This window comes from Crotalus tigris, unplaced genomic scaffold (genome assembly GCF_016545835.1).
Source record: "Crotalus tigris isolate CLP2741 ecotype Arizona unplaced genomic scaffold, ASM1654583v1 scf7180000017601.7605149639:7615979, whole genome shotgun sequence".
In the NCBI taxonomy this organism is placed as follows: Eukaryota; Metazoa; Chordata; class Lepidosauria; order Squamata; family Viperidae; genus Crotalus; species Crotalus tigris.
The window spans coordinates 6,005,563-6,018,561 of NW_024096505.1; the positions used below are offsets into that span (position 1 = coordinate 6,005,563).

Genomic DNA, 12,999 nt, shown 5'->3' on the forward strand with positions numbered 1-12,999 from the left:
CCACCGGCTCTGCCCAGCCTGGTTGGAGAAGCACCATTCCTCTCCCTCTTTCTCTCTTTCCTCTCTCTTTCCTCTCTTTCTCTTTCCTCTCTCTCTTCTCTCTCTCTCTCTCTTTTCCTCTTTCTCTTTCCTCTTTCTCTTTCCTCTCTTTTTCTCTTCTTTCTTTCCTCTCTTCTCTTGCTCCCTCTTTCCTCTTTCCCTCTTTCCTTTTTTTCTCTTTCCTCTCCCCGTTTCTCTCTTTCCTCTCTTTCTCTTTCTCTATCTTTTCTCTTTTCCTCTTTCTCTCTTTCCTCTCTCTTTCCTCTCTTCTCTCTCCCCCTTTTTCCTCTCTTTTCCCTCTCTCTCCCTCTTTCCTCTCTTTCTCTCTTTCCTCTCTTTCTCTCTTTCCTCTTTCTCTATTTTTTCTCTCTTTTCCTCTTTCTTTCCTCTTTCCTCTCTCCCTTCTCTCTCTCCCTCTTTCCTCTCTTTCCCCCCTCTCTCTTTTCCTCTTTCCTCTTTTTCTCTTTTCTCTCCCCGTTTCTTTCCCCTCTCTCTCTCTCTCTCTCTGTCTCTCTCATTCTGGCAGGCTGCAGTGTGGATTGGAGCTGCGCAGCCTGCCAGCCCCTCTGCCAGCCCGGCTGCTCCCTCCAGGCACCCTTCTTGTGCCAGCCTGAGCCACCTTGGGGGTCAGCAGGAGGAAGGAGAGAAGGGCGAGAAAACCACTGCCGCCGCCCCAGCTGAGACTCAGCACTGCCTGGCCTTGCCTTCTGCCCACCTGATGGAGCCATGGTGGGAGCTGGTGCCGCGTGGCCCGTCAGCCCCTCTGCCAGCCCGGCTGCTTCCCACACCCTCCCCCCGGCACCCCTTTTGCCCTGGCGCCTGCCCGAGCTGCCTTGGGGGCAGTAGGAGAAAGAAGGGGAGGAGGAAGAGGATGGCAAGGAAGCCGCCGCCAGCGCTGGGCCCAGGAGGCGGCTCTCCTCTCCTACCTTTGCTGAATCTCCTTCTTCCTTCCTGGCAGCCTGGACTCCGGCTCATCTTCCTGGCCAGTGGGTCCAATGATTCGGCTGGCTGGGGAATCGCAGGGGCTGTGTTATGGTTCCAGTTAATGAAACACTTCAAAGAACTTCCAGGCATTTATTTTCCTAAAAATCATTGATTGTTACAAGATGTTGGCACAGGCATAATGGAGGGATGCTAAGATCTAAGTTCTCTTCCTCTAAGGAGTTAAATTATCAGCATGTTCCCTCCCTAAATTAGCCATCATCTATCACATCATCCAATTAGTGTGAAGGTCGAAGGTTTCCTTCCTCTTTCTTTCCCAGGCTTTATCCCCACCCCCATTCTGCTCTGTATTAACCCCGTAAATATCAGACAGTTCTACATATTGTCATAAGCAAGAATATACAATATTTGCAGCATTGACAGGCTGGTCTCCCTTGGGCCGTGGCTTGGAGGGCTGGCCCGCTCAGTGGAGCCTCCAGCAGGCCGCTCCCAGCAGGGATCCCGGGACTTCCCCGGGCAGCTTCAAGGTCATGAGACCCTGGCTGTGCTTCTCCAGGGGGTGGGGCACCCGGGTATGGGGCCAATCAGGAGCCCTGCAGGAGGTAAGTCCGCCTGAGAGAGAGAGAAGGGAAGCAAAAGTGCCTCTCTGCTCTCTCTCTGCAAATGGCGGAGGAGGCCATGCGGAGACGAATGTGGAGCGGTGTTTCGGTTCCTAAGACCATCGGAAATATGTGTTTTCAGATGGTCTTAGGTGACCCCTGTGAAAGGGTTGTTCGACCCCCAAAAGGGTCGGGACCCACAGGTTGAGAACCGCTGCTCTCCACGCTTCGTTTCAGTTGTGCTTTAAAGAGTTTCAGACTCTTGAAACTGAACCTGTAACCATCTGGTAATAACTGATAAGCCATATCTGTTACGTGTTGGTTCCTTCTGAAAAATTAGGCGAAAAAAGATTGTCTTAGCTAATAAGGATTCACATACTATCTAAGCTGTAACATAAATGGTTTACCCTTTGCTTACAATATGGCATGATTGGTTTTGTATATAGTATATTATGTGGATTCAGGTTTTATGGTTTGTAAACCATAGTTGAATGTTAACTATTTAATTCAGTATCAAAGCACAGAGTGATGTATAAATTCAGATGCTTGAATGGTTTTGTATAGTAACCCAAATATAAACATTGACCCTAATGAAGTAAACAAAGGCTGCACGTATACAGTGGATTAATTAATCTGTAAATAAAGTAACTGATTTATTCGAACCTATTTTTGAGTTATGGGATATCCTAAAGCCTGTTTTCATAGTGCTGAGCAGATTTTACAGATTTCTAAAGCAAAATACTATTAACTAAGGGGGGAAATACTAGTATTTTTTTTTTCTCATAGTGAAGAAAATGCACTTTGGATCTATTGCTATGTTGCTTACTATTGCAATTTTGAAAGGAATAATACTGATGCATAGTTAATTGATCAATAGTTTTCTGAATGAAACAAATTGTTTGGATTTGCACAACAGGAAACCATAAATGTACCATGTTGGATGTATTGTGCAGCACACTGAATCATAAACTAATCACAGCTGCATTTTTATAACAGTTGATTTTGAGAGTGGGACAGCTATACAAATTTGATAAATAAAATAAACAGCACCACAAACTATAATTCAGTGAGCATGTTATTCAACCTAACCGATGTCACATAACAATTTGGCATTCATTTTTGAATGGGAAGTAATAGGTTAACATCCACAATCTTTTTTTTTTTTTTTTTTGGGTAAAACTTAAGAAGTTTACCAAAACTTACCAAATTTTTAGATAGAAATTGTTTAGGGTCTACTATATCTGACCTGAAAATTTTCTAACATCTGAGGGATTTTATTTTCTTCTCTGAATTTTAAAGATCACTATGAAAGGCTTATATTGGCAGCAGAATTCTGAAAAAGAAAGAGAGTTCATCTTCCTGGAAAAGGTGAGTTACATTGCTATCTTACACATCCATTCAGAATTCTATATTTGATCAGGGACTAATACTTTCACAGTGTTAAATTGAACAGTATATCGAGCCACCTAAATTGGGTCTGTGGACAGGCACCGGTACCGGCATACCAGAAACTGGACCATGCAAACAAGGGAAGCTCCATCCATGGGATGCAGGCAGCATGTGAAACCACGCCCCCTCCAGTCCGCAGAAAAATGTCTCTCCTTGGAACCAGTCCCTGGTGCCCAAAAGACTGGAGGCCACTGACCTAAATCAGGTCCTTTTGCCCTGTTTGTTCTTAAGCAGACCTTTGATTGTATTGTTGAAAGAAAAATCATCTGGTCCAGTTCCAAGCCAGGAGTAAATAAAATGGAAGCTAAGACACTGGAAATAAAATGGAGGCTAGCTGTTTGGAAAGAATGATGAGCAGAACCAACAACAGCATGTAGTTCTGGGATCGCTGACCAAATGGACTTAAGAGTGGATGGATCTTTATGGGGCCCTGAGACTTTGAAGTGCAAATGTTTCTGGGTTGTGCAATGAGGTGGGTTTTTGTGTCTTTTGCTAGTTTAATGATGGTGGGTTAATCCTATTATGTCTTAAAGGTCATGTCCTGTCCTTAGAATTTAGGTGGGGAAATGTAAATTCTTAATTACATCAGCTGTGGGGATGGAAGGCATTTTGTTTATGAATAGATTGACCCAGTCTTTCTTGATAGGTACAAAATATCCATCTCTAAAGACTTGAGGCTTCTGCTTGAGGCTATTAAGAAAGACGGGCTGCTTTCTGACTTTAAGATTTTTTTCCGTTTCTCCTTTGGGGAAATATAATATTCTGCCTTTTTTAATATTCCCAAAAATATTTCATTCTTCTGGGTGGGGGTGCTGACTTCTTACAGTATCTTTAGGTCACAACTTAAGGCATCCCCAATCAATTGAGAGATACCCAACTATATGCACTTCATAAAAATACTAGCCTGAGAGTAAGATATACATAACAGTCACCTTTCCAATTCAGCATCAACCAGTAAGAGGATAAATAAGAGTGTGTTTTGGACTATTATTATTCAAGTTTTATAGCAATTCATTAGTAGATTATTTCTTCAAAACTGAGATATAGCCATATCAAGACACCAGTTGGCCATACAGGGACATACCTATTTCTGTAAGGAACACTTATTACAGATTAACTATAAGAAAAAAGTCATGCATTTGTGTTAAAAAGGGACTTTGAGCGCTGAAGAGCATAAAATGCAGCATGTTCCATTTGTTAACACTGGAAGTTTTTAAGAAGAGACTGGACAGCCATTTGTCAGAAATGGTATAGGATTTCCTGCCTGAGCAGGGGATTGGACTAGATGATCTCCCTTCCAACTTTTACTACTACTACTACTACTACTACTACTACTACTACTACTACTACTACTATGTATCTGGGATTTGTACTGCAATATTTGGAGAAGTGACATGCTTACACTACCTAGGTTGCTTTGGATGCTTAGAAGACTTCAGTAGCAAGAGTAGCAGCTGCAGTGAAATTTTCTGAAACCAAGACATTGGCACAAGTCCCAGACAAAGTCAAACTAAACCCAGGCATCAACTATTACAAGCCAGAGAGATGACAAACCAATTTTCTAAGATAAATGAAACAGTATTGTCCTATATCTAGAGCAGTGGTTCTCAACCTTTCTAATACCGTGACCCCATAATACAGTTCCCCATGTTGTGGTGACCCCCAAGTGGGTGTGGCCATCAATAAGAGGGAGTAGAACAGCTAGGGAAAAGGGGAAAAAATGGCGGACAGCGTGGTTTGGCGACCCCTGTGAAATGGTCATTCGACCCCAAATGGGGTCCCGACCCACAGGTTGAGAACCACTGATCTAGAGGTAGAGTTCCTAAAATTGAAACAATGGTGTCTAACTGTGCTTTAATATCAAACAAATGTTAATTTTCAAGCTCAAGATCTGATGCATCTTATCCTGACAATTTTTCTTCATGGACACAGCAAATAAATGACAAATTGCAGAAAATGGGATTTTTACCTAAGCTGCTGATGAGCTTGGGACAAGAAAAGGTTACATATTTCTCAGGCAACAAATTCCCAGTGCAGAATTATAAACTGAATACAGAAGGCTCTCACACACAATGCAACTAGGTTAGAATAAAATTTGGTCTACGTTTCAACATACTTTGACCAACCTACAAATAATATATTTAATAGGGTTTTTATACTATTGAAGTTCAATATCTTGTCACCAGCTGTGTTTTCTAATTTATTTTCTAAATTTCAAAAACTCTATGCAGAAATGTTTTCCCTTAAAAAGATGAAACTATCAAATCACAGACTCATATTTTACTTTATTGTAATTTTGTTTATTAGAAATTGGCTGCTAATACCTCTTTTTAAGCTCTTTGGACAAAATTGTTTATTCGGGGAGATGTATACTGTATTTTTGGTGGATAAGGATCCTAGAATAACTCTTGCAATAGCTAAATATTTAATTGTAGACTGTAGAATTTTGCTTTCTTAATAGCAAAATAAATTAAGCATGATCACAGGCCTTTTTATTATGTGTATTATATCAGGTTATTAACTGATTTTGTGATCTGTGTATATTTAAGTACCATTTATTTTAAGAAACATATTTCCAGTCAAAGGGCCCTTAATTAATTAATCAAAATTAATTTGCAACAAATTTCCAAATATTCTGGTGGAGTATAATTGTACAAACCAGGGATTCCCAATCCTGGCAATTTTTAAGACATGCGGGCTTCAACTCCCAAAATTTCCCAGCCAGCCATGCTGGGGTTGGGGAATTTTGGGAGTTGAAGGCCACCCGTCTTAAAGTTGCCAAGATTGGGAAGCCCTGGTATAAACTATAGTTAATACAGATATAATAGCATATTGAGTTGTTTGAACTCAGGAGAGGGAATAGAACTATATTATGATAGGAAGAAACATCAAAGCATATAGCACAATCCAAGCAGTCCAAACATGATGTAGCCATTCATTAAGAATCAAGCCTAGACTTACTGCACTTAAAGTTATGCAATAATTTACATTTTTAAAGTAGAAACCTCTAAGTCCAGCAGTTATTTTCTTCACAGCACAGGGAAAAAAAGTGCATCTGTTAGCAAAATTTGTCACTTTCCATTTAAAGAAATGATCTGACATAGTGAGGAAACAGCGTAACCACATGAATTCAAGGAAGTCAGCATTGCATTTTAGCAAGAATTGCTTAGCAAGAATTGCATTTTAGCAAGAATATTAAAGTCACAACCATTATCTTTAGCATAATTTTAAATTTTTGCTGAACGTAACATTAGCACTATAAAAGAAAGGAGTGAAGTGATTTCCAAAACTCATTAAATAAACCATTTCAACATAAACTAATCTAACCCGTCTTCATATTAGATCTAAATATATTAGATATAAATAATGTGTTACTATGCTGAATCTACTGTATTTCAGCCAGCTTTATTAAAATACCAACTTTATAAATGGTGTCCTAAGACAGTTGTGGAAAGCATTGTTGGCAAATAATTATATGAAAATGATTTTACTATACATATATTGATTATTTATTTTAGAATTGCTTTGCCTATAACATTTTATAGTAAGATTTAATAAAATACATGCATATTGTTAGGAGATTTGCAGTTTGCCATCTTTTTTTAGGGCAGGACTAAATGTTTCTAGGAAATATGTGCCACAGTTGACTATTTGTGGGAAAGCAGATGAAAGTGAGAGATGTTTCATTTTTCTATTTCATTTTGTTTTTATAGCATTACTATCATTCAATTCTCTATTTCGTTGTTCCAAAATTATAATTACTTTCACTATAGTATTTTTTCCACATGGAGAAAAGCACTTTACAGATTATAGAATAAAACAAAGTGGCAGATTGAAATAGATTAAGCATCCCTGCTTGCCACTGCCTCTCTGCTCCAATTAATATTCCTATGCCCCATTGCCTTTTCAAGCACAATATTCTGCTAGAATTTCTTACAAATGTTTGCTTCTAATGTAATTCTTCATGTCTGTTTTCATTGCTGTTCCTAATACTGCTTGGAATACATGCTCCATTTTAAATATATTTCTTCAGCAGTACAGGTAGTTTTTGACTTACAATTACAGCTGGGACTGGAATCTTGGTCATTGAATGAAACGGTTGCTAAGCAAGACACCCACATGACTACAATTTTGGCATTTGTCGTTGCAGTCGTTAAGCAATCTGCCAGGTTGTTAAGCAGACAGACAAAAGAGCTGCCTGCTGAGTTCAGCTCCCCTCTGTGTGTAGAAGGGAACTGCTCCAGAGGATTGCAGAAACACAGCTGGGATCTTTGCGATCTGAACTCCGTTTCTCCACCCCGCCAGAGGATTTCCTCTTCCCTCTCTGTGGAAGAGAACTGCTTCAATGGGCTGCAAGAACAGAGCTCTTTCCTGACTGGAGCAGTTCCCTTCCACACATGGAAAGCAGACAAACTCCAATGAGGTGCAGAAAAAGAGCACAGATCCTGAAGAGCCCAGGTTCGTTCCTGCAGCCCACAGGAGGAGTTCATCTTCCTTCCATGCATGGAGGAGAACTCCTTCAAATGGCTGCAGTAGTGGAACTTTGATCTTCAGGATCTGACCTCTCTTTCTGCAGCCCTTCAGAGTTTCCCTCCCCTGTGTACATGGAAAGAAACTTGTTCGAAGGGCTGCAGAAACGGAGCTCAGATCTTTGGGAATTGAGCTCCATTTGTGCAGTCCCTTGAGGAGTTCCCCCTCAAAAGAGCTGACTGTTGGGAGGAAATCTCAGCTCCCCAGCAGCACCTTGCAATCTTCCCTGCTGACTTCCCATTGACTTTCTGGGGAAACTGTCAGAAGACTTTGTAAATGGTGATAACTGATCACAGGGGTACTTGACAATTGGTTGTAAGTGCGAACAGGTTGCCAAGCACCCAAATGGCAATCACTTGATCAGTGGAGGGGGGCATTTTAAAGTGTTTTACAGGCCATTCTTTTCGAGATTATCATAACTTCAAACAGTCATTAAATGACCAGTCGTAAGTTGAGGACTACCTGTATAAGCATTCAGTTGCATGGGATCAAAATTTCAAAGAAAGTTTCCAGATTAACCTTGAATTGTCCTAATGTGCCAATGCTATTAGTATGAAATATGTTCTCGGCTGTTTTTCATTGTAATCAAACTGTTGGATTTGCTTTCAAAAAATATATTAGAAATTGTACCTATACTTTCAATTTACCTTAGGATGGCCTTCCTATTGTGAGTGACCACGATGTGAAAGTTCAAGTTAAAGCCTGTGCTCTTAGCTGGATTGATAAAAAGGTATTTGATATACCTTTTATATATATATTTATAAATTTGTCAAATGGTTATAAATTTATTCTTCTGTGCATAAAGTCTCATGCAAGTTCATGCAAACAAGTTTAATATCTTGACCATCTTATCTATCATATACACTCATATATGAATCACAGCACAGTTCTAGACATAGGAAGTTTTTCCTTTGTTCGCTGAGCTTGCTACAAAGCTTGAAACTTGTAGGTACATGCTTAACTTTAATCCTTCGCTTTTTTCCTGCTAGATAAATTGGTCTGAGTTTTTAAATTTATTTACTTACTAGCTGTTCCCAGCAACGCGTTGCTGTGGCTCAATCTGGTTAAATGGAAAAGAAAGAAAAGACAAAGCACACGTTTGTAATATGTTTAATTTCACAATGCTTGTGGGTATACAATATTTTTTGTTATTCCATTGTCTGTGCAGATATAGAGATTGTCTGAAATCGTAGCATGTGTTGCTTTTACGTCCAACAAATGGTGCTGTTTTTCACAAAAAGCATGTTTTTACCTGTCACAGATGTGACATCTATATACCGTAAATGCCGGCGTATAAGACGACTTCCGCGAGCGCTGAAATCGGCGCCAAAGACGGGGGTCGTCTTATACGCCGAGTCGTCTTATACGCCGGAAATACTGGTAGTTTACGGCGTATAAGACGACGTTCTAGGAATGCGGCCCGGCTATAAAGACGGGGGTCGTCTTATACGCCGGGTCGCCTTGTACGCCGGCATTTACGGTAATATAGGTATATAAAAACACGTGCGTATTTGAATGCAACGTTGTTTCAAAATTTCAAAGCAATCAGTGAAGAACTTTTGGAGATTTAAGATTTTGAACAAATGAACATTTACATATATATATATATATATATGTTTTCTGAGGTTTTCGCGGGTATTTGTATATAGGTCTTTGGTTGTTCGGGTTTTCTCCCGCGTAAAATTGGAAGTGTCTTGGCAACGTTTCGACGAAGTCACATTCGTCATCTTCAGGCTGGTGTTTTTAGCTTCTTGCTTTGAGCAGCAATGTGTGGTTTTAGCTGTTTCTTCCTTTTAACTGCCAGTGAGGGTATGAACTGATTGATGGGAGCTTGGCTGTGTTCAGAAACACCTCCACCCAATTCCCATCCAATCAGTTCATACCCTCACTGGCAGTAAAAGGAAGAAACAGCTAAAACCACACATTGCTGCTCAAAGCAAGAAGCTAAAAACACCAGCCTGAAGATGACGAATGTGACTTCGTCGAAACTTGCCAAGACACTTCCAATTTTACGCGGGAGAAAACCCGAACAACCAAAGACCTTATTATATATATATATATATATATATATATATATATATATATATATATATATATAAGATTAAATTTTTACACTATCCATCTTACTCTCTAAGTGACTCTGAGTGGTTTACAAGTAAAAGAAATTGTAAAAACCATAAGATCCTTACAAAAAGCAACAAAAGTTGAAGATAGTGCCTTCAAGCCACTAACCATCCCCAGGGTTGTATATTGTTCTTGGATCCCCCTGCCAGTTGAGAGAGCCAGGTCTTAACGCTCTTCCAAAAGACGATGGGAGTGGGGGTTAACCTCACCTCAGGGGGCAAAATATTCCATAAGGTAAGGATGACAGCAAAGATGATTTTCCTAGACCCCTCCGGTCAGAATTCTTTAACTGACAGAGTCCATAATATGTTCTTACTGCCTGACCGGATGAGATGGGTTGATATAATTGAGACAAAATGGTCCTTCAGGCAATTTTTTACTTTGTCAAATATATCAAATGTTACATCAAGGGAGAAAAATAATACTGTATCCTAAGGCTCAAATATTAGCTTCTATGTCATAATAGTGAATAGGCAAGAACTTTGCAATGGTCTATTGTACACATGATAATTGATTCACTTACTACATATATGTTACTTCAGACTTTCACATGATTACCATTACACATACATTGGCACTAATACAGGTTTATGTGAGTGCTGCCTGACTACTGAAATTAAGCACTCTTTTGGGTACATTATCTTGTCCCGTTAGTTCAATTGGCAGTGTGTACATAGAAGTAGAGCTACAATTTAAAAGATTATGCATTCAAAAGTATATGTTCAGAATAAAAAGTCATATATTTTATGTTTTGATATTGATTTTAATAATTAAAATATAGAATAGAAACTTTATAGATAATTACAGATAAATATTTGTTTCTAAGCTTACACAGCTTCCTTTTAAACACAATAAAATTGAAAATATATATGTATTACTTTTATGGTGGTGTAGTAGTTAGAATACAGTTTTACAGATTAATTCTGCTGACTGCCGGCTGCCAGCAGTTCAATTCTGACCAGCTCAAGGTTGACTCAGCCTTCGATCCTTCTGAGATCGGTAAAATGAGGACCCAGATTATTGGGGTCAATATGCTGACTCTGGAAACCGCTTAGAGAGGGCTGCAATATATAAGTCTAAGTGCTATTGCTATTTTAGTCAAACTTTCAAGCGTTTACAATTTATAAAATTAAATTGTTTTTGCAATGTAATTATTATGAAAACCAAACTCTGACATCAAGTTTATAGTTTCAAGAATGCTAGATTTACAGTTTAGTGCATAACTTAGAAGGATTTCTTTATGTTCAATATTTGCTTTATGTAAAAAGTGCATTTTATTGCAGCCTTAGACTCTATTATTCTTTTTCCAAATAACCAGGGTCTCATTTTTGTTAGTAGCAGGAATCCATATTAGCATTTTATTGCTCCTTATGCAGATGTACTAAACTTGACAATTGACCTTCTGTTATTGTCATAAGTTTTTATCAGAAATAAAAAAAGAGAAGAAAGTTCTACCTGTTGGAAGGGAAATTGCTGGTGTTGTGTTGGAAAGTAAGTATACTAATTTGCATAATATTTTTATAAAATATTGAAGTATTCATATATTAAAATTACCAGTCCCTATGTTCAGTAATCCTCTAACAGATCCTATTACACTCTCAGAACCTACAAAACTCCAGAATTACAACTGAATTACAACTCCTAAGCTACTAGAAGTTGCAATTCTGCAATATTTAAAGGACCACAGATTCCCCATCACATCTCTAATTAATAAAAAATGTATGCCAACTGAGAGGTATTTTACTTTTAGCAGTCTTGAATGTTAAAGGCTTATCAGAATTAAAGTGCAGGATCATTTTATTTGAGAGCCGCTTAAAATTCATTTTTTGTCCTGTATAAAAGTTTGCATTAATGCTGCAGTGGAGACAGTAGTTTCCACAATCATGCAAACAGAAATCATGTTTTGTAAATGACAGTAAGATGTTTCTACAACGTATTAGGCCAAAATTTAAAGAAGCCATATGACTGTTTACCATGATAGGTTCACCTAATGAGATTGAGTGAGGAAGTTTGATTGGAAATTTAATTTAAAACATGTGCCAATTATTATTTAACATATAAGCCAATAATTTCTAGGATATTTTTTCATTAAATTCATTCTCAAACATCCAATTCTTTTTATATTTACAAACTAGTTTGTCTATATAAATGCATGCATTGAAATGTTTGAGAATAATGGAGATAGAAAAGACATATTTTTTTTATTTGACTATTTCTTTTCCTTAATTCCTTAGGACAGGACTGCCAGACTTTTGACTAGCAAATCAGTAGTAATGAACTGTATTCTGGGAGATGTCTGTGGAGATCTATAGAACTGTATTCAGGTAGATTTTGCAGTCCCAGACAAGTAACATAAAACTGTAGTAAATTGCTGTTCATATAGTAGATTGTCTTAGCTCACATATGCACCTAGAAAATGAAGTTGGATACAGAAACATCCAACTTGAATTAAAATACATTATCTTGATTAACTGAATTTATTTTGTTTATTGCTTGCATATTGTTGATTGATCTGTGGATCTGATTGTTTTGAAGCTATATATATGAAATGGGTATGTAAATTTAATAGTCTTTTTTCCAGTTTTTATTCTTGGGAATGTAATGCCTGGACTTGCTTCCCTTTTTAGTCTTCTATTAAATTCTATTTCAGAGAAAGTTTTTTTTTTCTTGCCCTTCTCAGTATTTTTTAAAACTGCCTATAGTTATCATGTTGTGGATTGCATAATGTATTAGAAGACTTTATAATAAATTATTATTAACAGTAACATTGTTTTAAGTACCATAGTTCTTTTATGTGTTTTATTGTTCCTTTTTTTCCTTTCTTCCAGTTGGAAATAAAGTGTCTTCTTTTAAGCTTCAAGATGAGGTAGTAGGTAAGTTTATCTAATTAACTAAAATGTTTAAATTGTAAAAATTTACCATAATTTTTTTTTTTAAAAATATATCTTATTTTGACATTCAGAATGAGTATTTGTCTGAAATAGATACAACACTGTAGATAAAACATTCATCTTGATCACAGAATTTTTTCTCAACAATGGCAATTACAATTTTTCCCATCTGAATATATCTTTGTAAATGTCATTCCATACCATGGCATAATTATTTTGAATCAGCGTGCAATTCATATTAGTCAAAGTAAATCCTCAAATGTTTAACCTTTTTCTACATTTTAAACCAGGTTAAACTGCCATTTTTCCCACTGAAAGCCAGATCCAGAAATGCTGTTCGATATATCATAGACCAAAGAGCTTTTCACTCCCTTAATTGTTATGAAGATTTAATTTAGAATTCAGAGGTCACATCTCTCAGACAT

The 12,999-nt window shown here is 37.8% G+C and overlaps 1 protein-coding gene across 2 annotated transcripts in view; it reads left to right on the forward strand.

Annotated features, from left to right (window-relative positions):
- The window catches only part of CRYZL1 (crystallin zeta like 1), a 28,102-nt gene that overhangs the window by 757 nt on the left and 14,346 nt on the right, over positions 1–12,999 (forward strand). For both annotated transcript variants that reach the window (XM_039318841.1, XM_039318851.1), the window contains exons 2-5: positions 2,880–2,948; positions 8,212–8,289; positions 11,102–11,174; positions 12,512–12,556. In XM_039318841.1, the coding sequence (XP_039174775.1) occupies positions 2,880–2,948; positions 8,212–8,289; positions 11,102–11,174; positions 12,512–12,556 (265 nt within the window). The remainder of the gene's footprint in view (positions 1–2,879; positions 2,949–8,211; positions 8,290–11,101; positions 11,175–12,511; positions 12,557–12,999) is intronic.